Genomic DNA, 20,802 nt, shown 5'->3' on the forward strand with positions numbered 1-20,802 from the left:
TCATTTTTAAGGCTTCTTATATTATTTGGGAAACCTTTATTTATATTATTGACTCTTCTTCTTTGATTGTATATTAACAACATTTCTCCTTTGTAATGTACTTCTTGGGTTGTTGCAATAAAAAAAATATTAGCTAAAATTTTGAGTTGGAACAATATTATTACTACATGGGCAAGTGGGATTCTAATTTGTTACAACCTAAACTTTTGTATATTTTTTAAACTAGTTTTCTAGGTATTGTCTTTAGTGGAAAATTAAGCATTCATAATTTTAAAGTGAACTCCATGATTAAATGTATTTGAGTCAAAGTACTACTACTAATGGAAGGTTAACAAAAGTTCAAATACATATCTCGTTTAAACATCACCTAAAATTTTGTATTACATTTTCTTAAATTGATTTGGTAGATTTTGTCAATAGAGAAAGTTAAAGTGTTATTTATTTTCAAGGAAAATCCATGATTAAACACAATTGAATGAAATTAGTACCAGTAATGAATAGGTAACCAAAATTCCAATGCTTGACCATTGTAAACATTACCTAAAATATTGTAATACATTTTTTTAAATGGTTTAATATATTTTTATTTTAGAGGAAGGTTAAGTGTCCTTGATTTTGAAAGGAACTTCATAACTAAGTGCATTTGAGATAAAGGATTTTTAGTAGTAGATGGGTTGAAAAGTTCAAATTCTTGACCAATGTGAATCTCACCTTAGATTTTAATTTGGATAGCAATGGATAGGTAAGAAAATTTTCAATGCTTCCAATCCTACAAACATCGCCCACAAATTTGAGGCAATGTGGTTCTAGTACTAGATGGGTGAGGAAAGTTTCAATGTTTCACTCCTATAAGGATTACATGAAATTTTGTACAACTATCTAGTAGGTTTTGTCTTTAGAGTAAAGTTTTCTTTATTTTCAATAAAAAACTATGGTTAAATGCATTTGATACGAAGTAGTGCTATGAATAGATGGATATCAAAGTTTCAATTTTTGACCCCGCTAATATCATTTTAAATTTTGAGGCAAAGTAATACTTGTATTGGATAGGCAAGGAATGATGGAATGCTTCACCAATGTAAACATCACCTAAAATTTTGTATTATATTTTTCATAAATGATTTGGTAAGTTTTCTATTTAGGAGAAATAAAAAATAATAATATTTTAAAAAATTGCATAATTAAATAGTTTGAATTAAAATAATACATTATAATAATTGAATAAGAAAAAATGTAATATTTCATCTTATTAAGCATAAAAAATAATCATAAAAGTGAAATTCTTTCAAATGAGTACTTCTCAAATATAAATGAATATATTGGACTCAAAAACTACTGAATTAAACCTTTGAAAAACATTATTTTCTTTTAATTTTCTTTCTTTATCATTGAGACAATAGAGTCGTTCATCATACACCATCCTTAGACTACTATTTTGTTTTGGTAGGTTTTGACTTTAGAAAAAATTAGAAATAAAATGTTCATTTTCATAAAAATAATTAACATGCTAAATAAAATGTTCATTTTCATAAAAATAATTTTTTTTGTCACATCATACTTGTTTTAATAATAAAAATCATGTTGCGCACATCTAATAATGTTGAATTCAAATCTTATACACTACCCAAAAAAAAAAAAAAAATTCTAATCAAAATGATGGACTCAAAAACTACCGAGTTAAAAACTTGGTAAAACATTATTTTCGTATCATTTTCATTCTTTATTATTGCAACAGATAGATCCGTTCATCACCCATTGTCCTAACACTGATGTTTTGTTCTTTTATTATAATTAATGCGGACACTCACATCGGCTTACAATCAATTCACGTGAAATGAATACCACAATGGTAAATGCCATATAATACGCGCATCATCTCTTCCACCGCCAAAATGGTGTTGTCCAAAGGCACTCGTTTCTGCTATGACTTTGAATTTTCGGCCATGAATGCACATTATAAGTGCGAGGAAAGAAGATTCAATTGACATAAAATATTTAACTTCGATCACATAAAAGTGGAATTTCTAATTTGAATTTCAAAAGACATAAACTAATGAAATGTAGAAATATTCATGAAATTTATGCTTGTTATGTTTTGAATATTAAAAAAAAGATATTTTTATACATTTAAAGGCAGATTTTTATTGTTGAAAAATGTTGAAAATTAGGGGGTCTAGTCGACATCACCAAAAGGAATGAAAACACACTTTTTTTTTGTGATTTCAATTTTCCAAATAAATGACATGAATATGTAGTGTAGAAAAAAATAAAAAAAAAATTTTGATGTATTTTTTCCTCGTAATAACATTTTATAGTCCAACATAGTTGAATTTAATAGTTTTCATTAGGTGTCAATTTTCGTCTATTAAGTTTATCATTGCCAAAAAACAAATTATACCCTTTTGGAAAATATTTTCTCTTCTAGTGAAAAATATATTTTGTAAAATATTGTAATATGATTTAATATTTTTTTAATTTCAAATTAGCCTCTTTTCAAATTAAAAAACCTACTTGCAATATTGAAAAAATAAAACATATTAAAATTAATCAAAACATTAAAATAAATGTGTCTAGATTATTGACTTTGAGCTCTACAAAAAGGTATTCTTAGGTTTTTTACTGCAGAAAAATACAGCAAAAGTGAAAAGTTTAAAAATTTATTGAAAAATTTATTTAAAAATTTGTGATAGAATGTGTTGGACCTTTATCCTTAAGATTATATAGTGGTTGGGATTTAGTCCTTCAAATTTGTAAAGCATGTTCAAATATTATTCAAATATGTTAAGGCCTAGTTGGTGATTGATATTTTTTTATCTAATCCATTTTTTCTCCAATGTTCTATTAGATAGGGCTATCCTATAGCTAGATTTTAATTTATTCACACTACTGATACACTCATATATTTGCTACAAAAAATAATCAAATGAAGTTGGTGAATAAAATTTATAAAAATATAATGAAATCAAGTTGTTAAATGAAATTTCTATCCCTAACAACATGGATATCCTTAATTCAAATTTTGTTGATGATATTCTATTATTTCTACAAAATTTTAAAATAAGAACTTCTAATATGCTAGAGGTTTTGAAATTATATTGCTCGATGTCTGATTTCAAGATAACGGATCACAAAATTGAATTTTTCTTGATCCATTCTGATTTGGTGCTTCATTGAATTCCTAAAGAATGGAAACAATTATAACATGGACAAATCACATGATATCAAGGTATTCTCTTTGGATTCGATGTTTCTCTTTCAAAAATGTTTTATTGGTGTATTGGTAAGCTAAAAAAAAACTTTGGAATTGGAGAAATAATTTTTTTTCTTTGGACAACAAAATTCAAGTAGTTAATCGAATATTTCTCACTTACCATATGTTTTATTTCTCTTGTTATATACATTATAAGAAGGGATGTGAGGACTTAACCAAAATCATGTGTCAAATTTTGTGGTCTAATTGGGATGGGAAAGATAGTTTTAAAGCTACTACATGGATGCACTACATTCAACCCAAAAGAAAAGGTGGTTTGGGGCTTTTATATCCTAAGACAAAATGGATTTGCCCTTTTGCTAAAGAGATAGTTAGGATTGTGCAAGGAGAGGATCCTTGCAAATGTTTGGTTAGACATAGATCTAACCTAGCTTATGTAAAAAGGAAATGGTATAAGTTTATATGGGTTAAAAAATTAATTCTTGCTACCTTTTTCTTCATGAGAGTTTCATTCCATCTACAATCCATTTGGAAGGCTTAGAAATCAATTTCAAAATTTTTAAACTAGAAAAAGTTTCTCCTTACAACATGGGTTCAACTTTGCTTCCTCATCCTTCTAGTGGAATAAGTTAATTCAATATAATCACCAACCTCTTGTCATTTCATTTCCTAGACAAGAATACTATTTATTTAAAAATGAAGTAAAAAAGTTCATTGATATATGAGATTTTTATATTTGAGATTTGGCCTCTTGGTAGAAATATTAGAGAATGTTTCAATTAAACAATAAGTTTCAAGGGTTCTTGATTTAAGTTAGATCTTTGGTGCTATTTGAACTGACTATGAAGTTTTGCACCCCGTTAGAATGCAATTTTTTCAAATATTGGTTGTTCTTTTATTAGTTCCCCTTCTATTACATCCCTCTAAAGAAAACTTATTTGAACCTACTTCAACATGTACCATTAAAGCCAAGATTGAACCAGAAATGAAACTATAGGTCTCATGAAAAGACATGGATGAAGTTGAGTTCCCAAATATGGAGATCTAAAGCTAAGGCTAATGCACAAATATTGGCTTGAAAAATCTTACATTTCAATCTACTTGTTGAGGATATGTTGAAATGTGATGATACAATGAATCAATAATGATGCAGACAACTACTAAGAGGGGGCAGTGAATCAGTAGATAGAAAATAAACTAAACTTTCACCACACTCAAAAATCAACTCATAAATCAATCACTGAACTAACTGGTTCAAACACAGAACTACAAATTGTAGCTGCTTTGACAGTTTACCAGTTGACTGGCATAACAAAATAATAGTGTTACACATTTTAAGCTCTCAAATCATTTAACTAAAACATCAAACCATTTTACTAACATTAGTAAAAGCACATTTCATATTACCGTCGATCATATTAACACATCTAAGTGGTTTTACCAGTTAAATAGATTAACCATATTAAAACATAACCACAAAAACCACTCACCACTTAACACAATGATTTTTGGCATGGAAACCCAAATGGGAAAAACCACAGTGGGGATGAATACCCACAAGTATTCTGAAATCTTTTGAAGTTCACCCTGTTAGGAGCCAAGCCTGTTAAAGCTTTACAAAAAATTTATGTTAGGAACAGATCTGATTAAGGACCACCCAGTTAAAGGATTGACTATAATGCCCTGCTAAAAGCAATACCCTATTAGGAGTAACCTCAATAGAGGATTTGAAATCCAAGCTAATGGATCACCTTGTTAGAGGATTTAGAAAGCACTAAACATGTTAAATCTTACCTAATTAAGGGATTTAACTGTTGTAATTGCTAGAGAACAATAGGGTCTTGTTGATCTAGTAAATAGCACTACTTTGCTTGATCAGATCCATTTCATGCTCCTATCTACCTTCAAACATTTTGTAGATACTCCTTTTGGTTCAATAATCAATCACACTGACACTTAAGAAAAATTTCCAACACTACAACAAAATAACTCATCGATCTTATAAGCAAAACAATAGGTCGGTAACACATCAAAACCTAAGACCTCATAGATATTACAAACAAATCGGTTCAAACATGACCATTGGATTACATAGCAATCATTTGCACATTGTACAAGACAACCTGAACCGCTCCTTGATCACTGCTTCATCGAATCCTATAACTCATCACGCGGTTTCCACTTAATGCTATGCACTCGCTCATTCCCAAGATAAAACAATTATCTCTACACACCAAAACCACTTTGAAACTCATCACGTGTATCATGCATATGTTGCATAATCATCTCCAATCACCATTTGATCATAGATCAATACAACTGATTCACCAAGCTCCATCAGTTAGGGTTCAACATATCAACAGGTAGGGTTATTGGTTTCCTTCACTTCTCAACTACCGATTGCATTACAACTCCATTACCAGTTACAATTGACATCAATGACAACACTTATACTTCATTAATGTAATCTTAGTGTAAATGGCAACAAAATGTATGATGGTTCAACCAATCAAATGTCCTTTTTTTAGCATAATGATAGTCTTAAATACATTTATTGAGAAATTTTCTATGCTAAAAAGTGGAAGGCTATTGTCAAAAATTTTCCTCTTATTCTTTTTATCATGGTTTGAGTTGGAGATATGTTATTTTGGGTTATGATCTTCATAATAATATGGTGGCAGATTCTTTAAGTCATATTGCTTTACTTAAGGGTTGCTGCAAGAAGTTGAGTCCCACTTTTGGGCAAAAAGTGGAAGTGTTTTCTCTATTTCTCAAATTTTATGTTGATTGATGTCAAAATTTGATGCACTTAGAAATTGAATCTCAAAAAACTTCAATAATAGAAAATGTAGTGCTCAAAGTCTACTTTGCAAATATGTAATTTAGTTTTAATACCCACATGGTAGAAATCCCTTTCTAGTGGGCATGTTTAAAAACTAGTTTTTTAAAATGCCTGTTTCAGGACCATACCATGCATGTGTACGACCACCTTTTTTTGATGCAAATAAATGAATTTTCGTAAATCCTTCTGGGAAATGATACCTAAGACACCAAATATTGATAAGAATATTTTTTCTTACTTTTTTATTGAATATATATTTTTTTATTAATTTTTAACTGACAATAAAGTATACTTTCAAAACATCAGGTGTATGAACACCATAATTTGATGAAAATTTCATATTTTTCAATTTTTCTTTTTTAATATTCAAAATAATTGTATGTATATTGATGTCATATAATTTTTTTTTCTAAAATCCTAAAAACGAAAAAGTTATTAAAGTTTTATTGAACCTTGGTATTTTAGGTTTAGGTTCCACTTTTGATTCATAAATAATACAAAAATAGTAAAATTAATCTTCTCACTATGAAATTTACATTTCTGAAATCAGGTCGCTAAAAACTCTAATGGGTTTTCATTTCGTAAAAAAATTCAATCAGAAAAGCCCTCAAAAAATTAGGCCAAGGTAGAAATCTAATGTCATTTAACCTTAGTCATTTTTTTTGGAGGTCCAAGCATAGGCTTGATGAGACCAAGCCTATCCCGAAGCAAAAAAAAAGGCTAAGGGTTGTTTCCCACCCCTAATTTTAAAAAATGGGCACTCATTTTTTAAATTCAAAAAACGGGCACCCATTTCACTTTGTATCGTTGAAAGCGAAACAGGCACCCGTTTTCAAAAATGGGCACCCGTGTCTGAAAAGATCCATTGGGCCAGAATCTAGCCCACAAGCACAAATCTCAATTATTGAATGATTTTTCAATCATTGGCTGACAATACGATCTGCAAAGAGAATGTTTTGATTAATCATTCTCTTTGTTTGTCTTATTGTCGATTTGGTAAGGAGATTGATTCAATTTCAAATTTTGGTGTAGCCATGGGATCAAATCAACGTAGGAAGAGGCAAAGGAAGGTTCTGACAACTGAGGAGATTGCAGCAAATAGGGAGGAGGCAATGCATCAATGAGAGAGAAGATCAAGAATGAGACAAGGAGCTTCAAGTTCCACAATCATTTTAGAAGAGGAGAACATCAATGAGACCATAAATGATGACGAAGGAAACACAATAGAACCATTTAATTCAAGTGCATCTTCTAGTCCATTATTGGATACATGTATGTCTTCACAGCCCTATGTTTTTTCTCATGAAGAAATTGGTGATTTAGTAGAAGTAGGTTACTTATTAAATGAAATTCTAATTGAAAATCAAACCCCAAATGAAATTAGATGTCAAGTTGAAAGTGAAATTGAAATCCAAATTGAAACCCCAAATGAAACTAGATCTCAACTTGAAACTGAAATTGAAACCAAATTTGAAACTCCAAATGAAATTGAAAATCCACCTGCAACTAAAACCAATAATGTGTATGTAGACATGGAAACACGAATTGAAAATGAAACATGTTTGAATGATAATCAAATGAATGAAAATTTTGAAATTAAAAGTGATGTACTAGACAACCTTCCTGGCTTGGTTTCATGGAGACATATTAGGACACATGCAAATAGATTGTTTAGACAGTTTTTTTATAATAAGAAATTTGGGTTTCAATGTCAATTAATGGTACAACTAATTAAAATGACTAAAATGCAAAAAGTGATGAATAAGTTAGGCTTTTATGTCAAACCCAAGAAGGAGGAGTCTTTAAAAAAGTTGTATCGACTGTTGCTAGCGCCTTTGATACAATTGGAAAGAAAAGTCATTCTAAAGATAAAAAAGTAGCACGACGGGCAATAGCAACAACTTTAGTAATCCAAACAACTTCTAATAAAATAATGATGAGTAACATAAGTGGATATCTTAATATTCATCGCAAAACTTTGTCAAGAGCTGTAAAAAGAAGAGTTAATTTTGAAAGTGATCTGACAAACAAATTATGGACTTTTAGTGGTAGACTACCAAGGTCTGATATGAAACTTACTGGTGAAGTAAAAAATTTGATCGAAAAATTATGGCACAATAATACAAGAGTATCACCTAATGTTAGAGATGTTCTTAAATTATGAGTTGGGTCAAAAATTTGTGATCCACATCCAAAACACCTATTGGACATGACTCAAACTGAATTGTATAAGAAAATTTTGGATGATAAGGTGTTGACTATTAGCATTTTGTCAAAGGTCTTTTGAAAAGTGTAAACCTTGGTATGTTCGAATTAACAAGGAAAGAGTCACATGTTGTTGCAAAACTCATGTTCAATTTCGCTACCATTATGATGTATTTCGATATATACGTGTTACCATGCATAGTAATGGAATGTTCCAAGATTGTGGTATAAATATACCACCTAAAACTATAAAGGAGTTTATTTCAAGTTTGTTTTGCAACCCACTAAATGAACAAAATTTTCTTTTCAATGCATGTGTTTCTGGTGTATGTGATATATGTGGCAATCTTGCATTGTTGGATGAATGTTTGCATGAAAATCTTTCAAATGATTTTGGACAACAATTAATTGATGTTAAAAGATTTAAAACTATTGAGTATCCACTAAAGCATGGAAAGGTTTGAAAACAATGCGATCTAATCACTGAAAAAGTTAGTGTTCATGCATTTATGAATGAATTCAAGAGTAACATCATACCTAAATATGTTAAACACACTCAAAATGCTAGATGGCTTGATGGTCAGTTTTGAATATGTAAGGATACATTTCCTATTGGTAATATACTTTCGGTTGTTGACTTTGTAGAGAACTACACGCTTGCACCACAAGATGAGGTACAATCACAATACTACAATTCAGTGCAGGCATCAATTTTTGTCCATATTGTCTATAGGCATGCACCAGATAGTACACAAGAGGATTGTGAAATTTTGAGAGAGTACCATTTCTATATGAGTGATAATAAATTACACTCATCTGAGTTTGTCCAATTTTGCTTCAAGACCTTTTTTTCAGAATTTGAGGGAGAGAGAAATTCAGATGACAGTACATCTAATATGGTCTGATAATTGCATAGGGCAATTCAAGAATGCTAGAATGTTTTAATGGTTGAGTAGGATTCATAAGAAAACTAATATCAAACACATTTGGAGTTTTTGTGAGGCTGGACATGGGAAAGGAGAACATGACGGTGTCGGTGCATGTGTTAAGAGAGCCCTTTACAGAGAGCAACTCAAATTCTAGGATAAGGCTAAATTTAAAAATGCAAGTGCAATTGTGGATTGGTGTAATGCAAATTTATCCATAGGATCAAGTCAGAACTCTATAATTAGACATTTCTTCTGGCTAGTTAAAGAGGAGAATATCCTTCCAAGATATGATTGTGATACAATAAATGGGTCAGCTAGATGGCATTCATTTAAGAGTTCTAATTCTAACACTTGGACTATATGGACTAGAGAGCTTGCATGTTTTTGTCAATTTTGTGTTACAGTTGAATGGGAAGAATGTGAGAATACGGAATGGGTCAAAGAATGGCAACAGAAATCCTTAACACCTACTGAGACACAATATGAAGATGTTAGAAGAAATGAAGACCCTGATCATGCATTTGCATTAGAAGATTATGATCATGTTTCAAACATCATACAACCTGGTAATTTAATTCAATTTATTATTTATAACTTTAAATTATATATTTTTATGTATATTGTCATATAATTTATGATTACATATTTGAATTATAAATTCTAACAATTTTTATTTCTACACATTGTACTTAAATTTGTTTTCTAGGACATGTGTATGTTGTTGTTGCACCTGAGGATAATGATGAGTAGATTCAGTATTGGCTAGCTAGATGTGTAGAACCTAAGAAAAAGTTGATATGTGATCAAGTAGATAATGATGGTTTTCAGTATCCAGTTGGGTCTGTTGTGCTAGTTGGTACATGGCTACGCAAATACTTAACAAGAAGGAATGGCTTACCAGCTTATGAAGACTACCAATCAGAAAAGAAGATTATACACTATTCTCATTTGGTGGTGGCAACAAACATCAAATTAGAAAGATACAAAGGTAGACCTGCTAATAAGGTATTGTGGACACTTTCAGTAGAAGAGAATAAGGCAATCATAGACGCATTGCAGAAGAGAGAGGATGCAGATGGTACATTAGGTTGAATCAAATTTATATGCATGTAAGTTTGTGTTACTTGTGTGAACTCTTTTATATTTAATCATGATACTTGTTTTTCTTTGTCCCTTTAACATTGTATTTGTCTACATTTGATACAATTTTGGTTTCATAAACAACATTGTATTAGTTATATTCTTCTTAATGTTATTTTGTGCACGTCGTAATCGTGTTACAAGTGAATTCTAATTTTTTATGATATATTTATTTTATTGTAATCTCTTCATAGATTAATTGTAAGTTCAAAGATAGAATTATGTCTTAAATATGACCTGACTCTATATTTATCATTGTATGACAAATCTATATTTATAGTGTGCTTTTTTATTTTAGTACCATGAAGTCCATGCTTTTCATACCACTACTATCTGCACTAATAAACCATCAATACACTAGTAAAGTAGTGTGGTCAACTTAAGAGGAAAGTCGATACTATGTTTGTAGCTTCCTAATAATTTGGTTAGCCTTAGTTCCATCAATCTATTGGATTCCTCTATGAGATTCATTTATAATTAATAATCCTTTTATAGTTTTCATATCAAATTTATATGCATGTAAGTTTGTGTTACTTGTGTGAACTCTTTTAAATATTTAATCATGATAATTGTTTTTCTTTGTCCCTTTAACATTGTATTTGTCTACATTTGATACAATTTTGGTTTCATAAACAACATTGTATTAGTTATCTTATTCTTAATGTTATTTTGTGCACATTGAATTATAAACTGTTGCACTATAAGATGATCAATCACAATGTTAATATATAAAGTCATAAATAGATCACATAACAAGTCATAAATAAAAAGTCCTATATACAATCACATAACAATTCCTGATGACATAATAACAAATCTTGAAATAATAATTTAATAAGGAAATGACATTAAAACAAGTCCAAATAACACAATAACAAAATAATGTATCACATATATAATCACTAGAGTGCGCCAAATCACATAACACGACCTGATACCATAATAGCAAGGAAATGACATAATAAAAAATCCTATATATAATCACATAATAACAAGTCCCAGGATAACATAAAAAGTGTCATCATAAAAAGTCCACAATACAATAACATGATATGATCTAAAATATACAATCTAAGAACTCACGTGCATCTCATCTGCAGTCCTCTTCACTCCACGTGAAGGTGACTGAGATGAATCATCTTGCTGCACATGGTCCTGAGATGCACCATCCTATGTCTGTGCAATATCAGTGTCTCCACCCTCCTATGCAGTATCAGTGACTCCACCCTCCTGTGCAGTATCAGTGTCTGCACCCTCCTGTACATTATTAAACGATTTTACATGAGAAGAAGATTTAACATGAGAAGAAGTTACTTGCATAATTCACTTATAAAGTAATTAAATACTAAAAAATTTAAAATAAATTACCATATGACCATGCTCTACAATGCCCTCACTGGTATGTTGAGGTCCACTATCATGAACAAGAAAAGTGGTCGTAGTCAAGTCCTGCAAAAAAAAACATTGTACATCAATTTTGATAATCCCTATAAAAGCTAGGTACACAGTATAAACAAATTAGAAATTATTTTTGTAATCATCTTGCCTCAAATGATAATGTTGATGGTTGCATCTGGCTCAATCCCATAGCCGTACCAATAATAGTAGTGGTGTGGACCTGAACAACATATATAAAGCATGAATCAAACTTGTATATATACATAAATTATAAAAAGTATATATATATATATAGACTACAAGATTATCACAGAAAAGCATGCATGTGATGCAGGCAAAGTAACTGATGGTCGAAGGCATACATGTGATGCGCCATCAAACAATCCGGAAGCCTACAATTGCAAAAAGTAACGAACGTGAATCAAAGTTGTACATAAATTAGTAAGCATGTAAACACTTCAAATTAATGGATGAAAAAGATACTAGTGGTATATGAGGCTGAGCCTCAGTGGTCCACAGGTCACATGAAGAACTACCCATCTCAGTGCTACATGAAGCACCCTACAAAATTGAAAAAACATATCATACGTAAATCATTACATTAAAAAATTTATTGTTTATTTTAAATGTACATACCAATATAATGTATCTAGATGAAAGTGCATACCATAAATGGGGCACCAACATCTCTAGGTATTGAGGTAACATGTTGTTGGTTCCTCAATGATGTGGTATGATCCATCCTCTGTTCAGAAAAAATTGACTCATGTTATGGTTCATATGTGTATATATAAGGAATTTAATATTGCACTGTAAATTATACAAATAAATTTGTACCTCTGTAGGCTGATCATCGTCTGCCCATAGGAGATCAACATATGAAGAGACGACATCAGCATGTGCAGACTCCTCAGCATCATCGTAACCACCATGGGCAACATCAGCATCATCAAAATCACCATCTCCTCCAGGGGCAACCTCACTCTGTGGACCCCTACATACATCCCCACAACTCATGCAAACATGTGCTAAGTAGGGGGTAGCCCTCACCTCCTGCAACTGTTGTACCAAATTGCCCGACAAGGCACTCAATGAACCTAGAGCAGAATCCACTGCTCGATGATTGGCAGGTACTAGAACAACTGGTGATGGAAGAGGAACTAATGGATCATCACGCACATGGTTTCTAACCCTGTTGCTCAATTTTTCTCTTGGCCTATCCTGGGGCATGCCTCTCCCAACCCCCTGAAACGATCTAATATCAAAGTAATTGGGATTTTTGCCCAATTCAAATTCGGCCCATAATTTATTCAAAAAATACATCGGGACCTCATGATTGACCACCGCTCCCAAAAGTGGCTAGCAATGCCCGGGTGCCTACACCATCGAATAGAGATCTATGGCTTCTTCGGATCTATCTCTTCACCCATCTTAGGGTTCACAAAATATTTTTTCAAATCCATTTTTGTTATTTTTAAGTCATTAATTTGTTTGTATGTGAGGCCATCAGTGTAAAATGCAAGCAATCCCTCACGCCAACTACAATAGCTATCTAGCTCATTGTCTAATGCTTGCATAGACTATACAATGCCTTGCATACTATCTACAAGGCATAACAACTGAGGAGGTGTATGAGGCTCGCGCCTAATAGTATGAATATCTCTAATCAAAGGATTAATATTTGTCCTAATTGTTTATCTCAACTGATTGGGTGGAGGTGGAGGTGGTACTAGACGTAATAGCTCATCTATCTCAAACTCATCCATCATGTGAAAATAATCTGCATATATATACAAACATGAAAATTTACAAACTTGAAAATTTACAATTACAATTACATTGAACATGAAATTTACAATTACAAACTATTTAATTTACATTTCACCTTCCAAAAAAAATTATAATTAAATACAATTTAGCAACTTAAATTTATAAAAAAAGGAAACTCACATATAGATCTATAATATTATTAATAGGTGGGTAATAATAAGCATCATTTAAGAAATATTATCCACTTAAATCAAAGTATGAGAATAATTCTACAAAATAAAACATCATAATGCCCATGCAACTCAAACAATACTTTTTAACATCTAAAGATGAATTAACTTATAAGTTCCATCACAATCATAAAAACAATCATAAGTTAAAGTCATAAGCTATATCTATGAACTTCTCAATACATGTACTACTTTGTTGTGTTCTTTTCTAGAATCATTGGATGATTTAGTGATTGCAACTAGTAGTACTACACTAAGTTGAAGCTTGAATAAATGACCATTTTTTGTGATTTTACATTCTAGTCATTTACTTGGACATCTTGGCACTTGAAAATGACCGTCTTACATGAGATGAATTTGTTTGATAAGTTTTATATGTATTGATTCTATTGATCTTTTAAGGTTTTATTTGAGGAGGTATCATAGGTTTCTCTATTCATCCTTTTGTGATACTTAAGAGGAAATTTATTATATCATATTAAATAATTTATTTACTTAAGATCAACTTTTATTTACACATTAAATAATTTTCAAGATATATTTTAATTATGTACATCAATTATATCAATTAGAATAAACATTTGGTAATGAAATACAAGCAATTATCATAAAAAATTTAGACTCAATTCATTCTAAATGTAAAATGATACATACACATATAAATATATAATCAATTTTTTAATTTAATATATACTTGGCAAAATAAATTTATATAGACGTGTAAATTTTTAAGTAATTTAGTGGGGTTTATAACGAAACCTATCCAAGAAAATTTGTCATATATTAGAATACATAACTCATCTAAATTAGATTATTTGGGATAACTATGATTCTTTTGTAAAATGGTTCCTCTATTGATTATTTGGTCGCAATTATTAATCTAAATATTAGACCATTAATAAAAAAATAGTATATAATATAATTTGTAAATATTATTAAAAAATAGTATATATTATTATTATTATTATTATTATTATTATTATTATTATTATTATTATTATTAATGTTGTTTTATATATAAGAAATTAATAATAATTAAAACTAATGAATGCATACTTAAATGATTAAAACTAATTCTTTTCCAAGAATCTAATTAGATATAAAAGAAAACTACTGAGTGACAAGGGTAATTGACAACCCTATAATTAGGTATTGTGATTTGAATTTACTCAAACATATCAAATCTAATGGGGTTGATGGGACAAATTAATCACTTCAAAATTTGAAAATCCAATTCACTTGAATAGTTTGGTATGCATCTAGCTCGGCATACTTTTCCTTTTGTTATTAATGAAAATAATAAAACCATTTTAGTTATGGATATTTCCATGTCAACCTTGTCTACAACACTTATAATGCATATCTCACAATTTTTAGTTTAAAAATTAAATGTAATGGCCAATAATACTTACTACAACTTATGGGGCATTGGGGTTCTTTCAAGTGTGTTTTATGTAAGGAAATTAGTGAGATTATGGTCATCCTTTTGTGCAATGTGAATTTGCAAAAATAATATGGAATTCATTTTTGCAAAGATGGGGGATTGAATGGACGATGCCACATAATCTCCCTAATATTTTGGACTATTTGAAATTTAATATGTATAGTCCTATCTTGTGGTTCATTTGGAATTAAACTCCTATCATCATCATTTGGCCTATCCAGCTAGAAAGGAACATGCGAGTTTTCAAGGATAAGGAAAGAGTAGTTAGTACAATATGGGATGTAGTGGAGAGGTCTCTTTGGTCGAACTTGGTAGCATTCATATTAAGATGATTAGGAAGTAAAGAGGAAGAGATGGCTTGAGTGGATGCTTGGCTGAATTTTAGGTGGCATGGTAGGCCAACAATAGAGGTTGATTGGGTGACCAATCTAGGTGTGGGGTAGGAGGATAAGGATGGGTTTTCTGATGTGAAGCAATTATAAAAGGAACATTAATCCATGGTGTCCAACTCAATTGCTTAGGACATGAAAATGTTAAAATTTCTGACACTAAATATAGCCACCATTACGAATGCTTAAGGTGGTTGATTTAACATAAATGTTTAGGGTTTTAATTAAAGATTATAATTTAGGGTTTTGGGTTTAGGGTTTAGGGTTTTGGGTTAATCAACCAAGATAGTCAAATGTCTCTTGGGGCTTGTTTGTTTTTTCTATTTAGGCTTTAGTGTTCATTTTTCTGTTCAGGGTTTATTGTCTATTTTTTGTGTCTAATGTTTATTGTTCGTTTACATTTTTTGTTTTTGTTTTTTTCCTACGGTTTTTACTATTCATGTTTTTTGCAATATTTGAAAACTAAAAACTATTTTAAACATGAAATAAAATAAAATAAAAGATGATTTTCGAACTTTAAAACATAAAAATTAAAAAATAACAATACATTAACATTTTTTTATGAAAAACAATAAAAATAAATAAAATAGAATATAAAAAATAAAACTAAATACCTAGAAGCAGGTAAAAATGGTCTAGGGGGTCAGCGGGGGTGAAAAAAATGGGTATCCGTGCTCCTCAGAAACGCCTATCTGTTTTTCAAACAGTAAAAATGATAGAAAATGGTTTTAAAAAAAAATTAAATACATTTAAAAAATGGGCGTCCATTTTTTTCAAATCAGGCATTCGATTTGAAATAAATAGGTGCCTGTTTAGCTTCGGGCACTCGTTGCTAAATGAGCGCTCGTTTCTTTATGGCTCGAGCACCCGAAGCTAAACAAGTGCCCAATTTGTAAAAATCGGGCACCCGTTTCTAGCAGGTTCATTTTCCAACTCGCAGACTTTTGTGGGATTGGGACCCAACTTTGTGCGTTTACCCTTAATATTTGAAAAAGTAGGTGTTTGGTTGTCTTTTCTAGTCAATTCATCCAAAAGCATAAATGATAAATATTTATGTTGACATATTGTTTCAAATTGCCTCGCTTTATTTTAATTTGGAAGGGGTCAGCAAGGATTGAGCTAAAAAAACCTTTTTTTTGGACAAGATTAAACACCAAATTCTTCAACTACATAAAGAGAATGTAACTTGTCTATATAGCTGCAATTTTTAAAAAAAATTTAGATTTTAATTTGTCTTTCTATCTAGTTTTGAACATCTCTTTCTATAGACCTTTGGTTGGTTGTAGCTTTCATTTCATTTTGAAGGCTTGTTATATTATTTGGGAAACCTTTAGTGATATTGTTGACTCTTCTTCTTTTGCTATATATTACCAAACTTTCTCCTTTGTAATGTACTTCTTTGATTGTTGTAATAAAAAATATTAGCTAAAATTTTGAGTTGGAATAGTACTAGTACTACATGGGCAAGTGAGGTTCTGATGTGTTGCCACCGAAATGTTTGTATATTTTTTTAATGTTTTTCTAGGTATTGTATTTAGTGTAAAAATAATTGTTCTTTATTTTGAAGCTAACTCCGTGATTAAATGCATTTGAGTCAAAGCACTACTACTCATGGAAGGGTAACAAAAGTTTGAATAGTTATATCGTTTAAACATAACCTAAAATTTGTATTACATTTTCTTAATTGCTTTGGTAGGTTTTGTCAATAGAGAAAAGTTAAAGTATTCTTTATTCTGAAGTAAAATCCACGATTAAACACAATTGATTCAAATTTGTACCAATAATGAATGGGTAACCAAAATTCCAGTGCTTGACCATTGTAAACATTACCTAAAATATTGTAATAGATTTTGTTGTCTTTAGAGGAAGGTTTAAGTGTATTTTATTTTGAAACTCAGATATTTTAAAACCAATGTGAAAATAACCGGTGATAAGAAACTAGAATTTAAATATGTAAGACAAATGAAACCTAAATAATATGTAACTCTATTATATGTGAATTCACAATGCTTGTAAGAAATGATTTCAAACATGGTTGATGTTTAAAAACTTCATTTCCAATCTAATAATTTATAAAATTGAAGTCAGTTATTCAAAAAATTCAATGCCTTGATATATCTGGGTATAATTTATATATCTTAAAATTAAAGATATAAGATATATATGATAGTTATATTTGCAAATTGGTAAGCTAGTACTCAGTAATAATGTTTGGTTTGATAAACTAATGAATAAAATTGTAAAAATAAATTGAAAAAAATGAATAAAAATGTAAGATAATAGAATTTTTAAATTATTTTATAAAAAAAAAAAGAAAAATTATAAAACTCTTAAATACAATAATATCCTGCTGAGTTGAAACCTGGTAAAACATTATTTTCGTATCATTTTCATTCTTTATTATTGAAACAGATAGATCCGTTCATCACCCATTGTCCTTACACTGCTGTTTTGTTCTTTTATTATAATTAATGCGGACACTCACATCGGCTTACAATCAATCACAGTCAATTTGCGTGAAATGAATACCACAATGTTGAATATGAGCCATACAATACGCGCATCATCTCTTCCACCGCCAAAATGGTGTTGTGCGCCCGTTTCCGCTACGACTTTGAATTTTCCAAACCCATGTCATACGGCAATGGATTTCTTCGTCTTACGATAAGTGCGAGGAAAGAAGAAAGCCAAAAATAAAGAACGGAGGATTGCAGTGGACCCGCCATGCTTACCCATCTCTTTCACTCGTCTACTACGACCCAGAATTTCTGCCCTGTGTGCTGGACTGAACCCATGCAATACGGCAATGAAAAAAAGATTCCACTGGGACTGCCATGCTTACCCTGAATTTCTACTCTGCGTGCTGGACTGAACCCAAGCCATACGCCAATGAGAAAAGGATTGTTACCCATAAAATAAAATCATGTGCTGTGATAAAATTTGTAGGAAACATGTTTTTTAATATGAATATATGATTCTTTGAAGAGTCTTATCATTAGAAATCTAATTTACAACTACATGTGAACATTGAATATTATTTGGAAGTCAGTTTGCTGTAAAGAAACTGTATCAGTAGATTTCTAGGTACTGACTTGCAGTACCTGAAACAACAACCAACAACAAAACAACCATAAATTGTTTTGACTCGTTCATGGGGGAAAGCAATTCGAGTCTTTTCTTATGCTTCCTTCACAATTCATAAAAGCTCCAAGTGTTGAGCATGCAAAATTTCATAACAAGTATTTCATCCTTATTCAAACCATTAAATTCACTTGAGGAGTTTGACTAAGAAGAATAATCCCTCCACAATAAACTCTCACTATTCCCTATAGACACCACAATTTTAAATATCAAAGGTGAAGAGAATGTTATAGGTCATAGGGGTGTATGTTGTTTACATAGACTTAGGTAAAAACCTTACTTGTGGGAATCAATTTTGCTAGTACTAATTAAATTGGAACGTAAAAGATATCATCTTGTAGTTTATTAGAGTACTATTGTTGCACATTTTTTACACTTCAATTCCAAAGTTTTTTTAATAATGTGTAGATGAATATAATATTTTTCTGTAACATCCTTATAATGGTTATTGTATATTCAGCATTAGGAGGTAGAGGCCTTGGTATTTTAGTAATATTTTTGAAACAATGGGATTTGAGACCTCTAAGCTAAAAAGATCTCAAGGTCCTTTTGTAACATTGGAACATAAATAGGCCTTATTATTGTCCTAAACAAGAGAGCTAGGTGTTGAGATTATGTTCTTTAATTGAAAAAGAATGAGATAGTGATGTGTGTGTATGTAATCTAGACTAAAAATGACAAAATGATTAAATTTAATTATATACAGTAGATATAGGATGAAAAGCATGAACAACAAGATAGATATGAGATGAGAATACATAGAGGAACTATGATCCAAAGTTTGAAGCTAACAATACAAGATATAAGCTCTGGGTGCCCTAGTCTGAAAGTGATGAAGGTTGTGGAAGATGACTAAAAATGCAATTAGGAGGTTCTACACATCTATCTCTCAAAAAATTGGGTCATTACAGAGAAACAAGGGTGTTAGGAACCCTAGTATTCCATCTATTCAACGTCCATCATAGTCTATCACTATTTACTGTGCTCTTCTATAGCTCTCACTATCAGATTTGAACTTGCACACACATAAAAGGGGAAAATGGTTGTGTTGTATAAGGGCTTGCCTAAGTCAAACCCTATGTTGGTGTTCCCACCTCCACAACAACTATGATGAGTGATAGAGTGCATTCCCTTGCAAAGATAGAGGCTAAATCAATGGTGAAATGTTGAAATGGCATGATTCCCTTTAGTAATGTGATTCTCTTTTGGAAGTCTTGCAAATAATAGTGCAATAAAATAATGAAAATAAATGACAAATATGAATCCATACTTGAATATAGAACTCTTGTAGTCTACTTCTTTATATGTTGGTAGCTCTAGATTTGATTAGATTGTAATGTGATTGCTAGATAGTCTTATCTACCTTAGGGCCTTATGAATGATTGAAGATGTCCTTTATATAGGGATTACAAGGTTATTTCAAATGTAGACTATAAAATAATGATCAAATGCAAATAATTCTTAACCAAATCACTAATAATGAAGGTGGACACTTGCAATAATCAAATTTGGGCTTCTTTTAGAGGGACTAGAGCACTAAAGAATAGGTCCACTTAAAAAGGAACCTTCAAAAGGGGAAACTTAAAATGTCAAGATCCTAAATATAGAACCTAGTCTCCGATTTTATATTTGATGCTGATTAAGTTATAGGCTTATCAGTAAAATTATAGGGTAGGATAGAGCACAAATGGTCTTAAAATGATCTAAGAGAAACCTCACTAGAGTAGGTATTAGATAAACTTTCAATTTGTTAAGGTAAACAATTCATGATGCAATATTTAGCCCCTACTTTAGTGAAAGTATGATCTTATGCTCATACTCATAGTAAAGAAATATAGCAGTTGAGAGCAAGGCACTCTAGCGATAGGATAACACTAAGTTGAGGGATTTGCAAGCTCTAGAGCCTAGGATCTTACCAACCTACACAAGAATACTCAAAGAAGGATACACTTACTAAGGACACTAGAGGAACACAAAGCATAAAATAGTCATAATTTTGTTTTGCAAAAACACAAAGAAAACAAAGCAAAAGAAAAGAGCACAAAAAATGATATTAGTAATCAAATAAACAAAGGTTCCAATTCAACTAGGTGAAGAGACCTC

At 30.8% G+C, this 20,802-nt stretch overlaps 1 protein-coding gene across 1 annotated transcript in view; it reads right to left on the minus strand.

Moving 5' to 3' along the window:
• Window positions 1-18,441, minus strand: part of LOC131857858 (receptor-like protein 19) — a 45,117-nt gene extending 26,676 nt beyond the window's left edge. The window contains exons 1-2 of the mRNA XM_059210628.1: window positions 18,401-18,441; window positions 18,199-18,343 (exon numbers count right to left, since the gene is read on the minus strand). Of these exons, the coding sequence (XP_059066611.1) occupies window positions 18,199-18,343; window positions 18,401-18,441 (186 nt within the window). The remainder of the gene's footprint in view (window positions 1-18,198; window positions 18,344-18,400) is intronic.
• Window positions 18,442-20,802: the final 2,361 nt, after the last annotated feature.

Source organism: Cryptomeria japonica, chromosome 8 (assembly GCF_030272615.1).
Source record: "Cryptomeria japonica chromosome 8, Sugi_1.0, whole genome shotgun sequence".
NCBI lineage: Eukaryota > Viridiplantae > Streptophyta > Pinopsida > Cupressales > Cupressaceae > Cryptomeria > Cryptomeria japonica.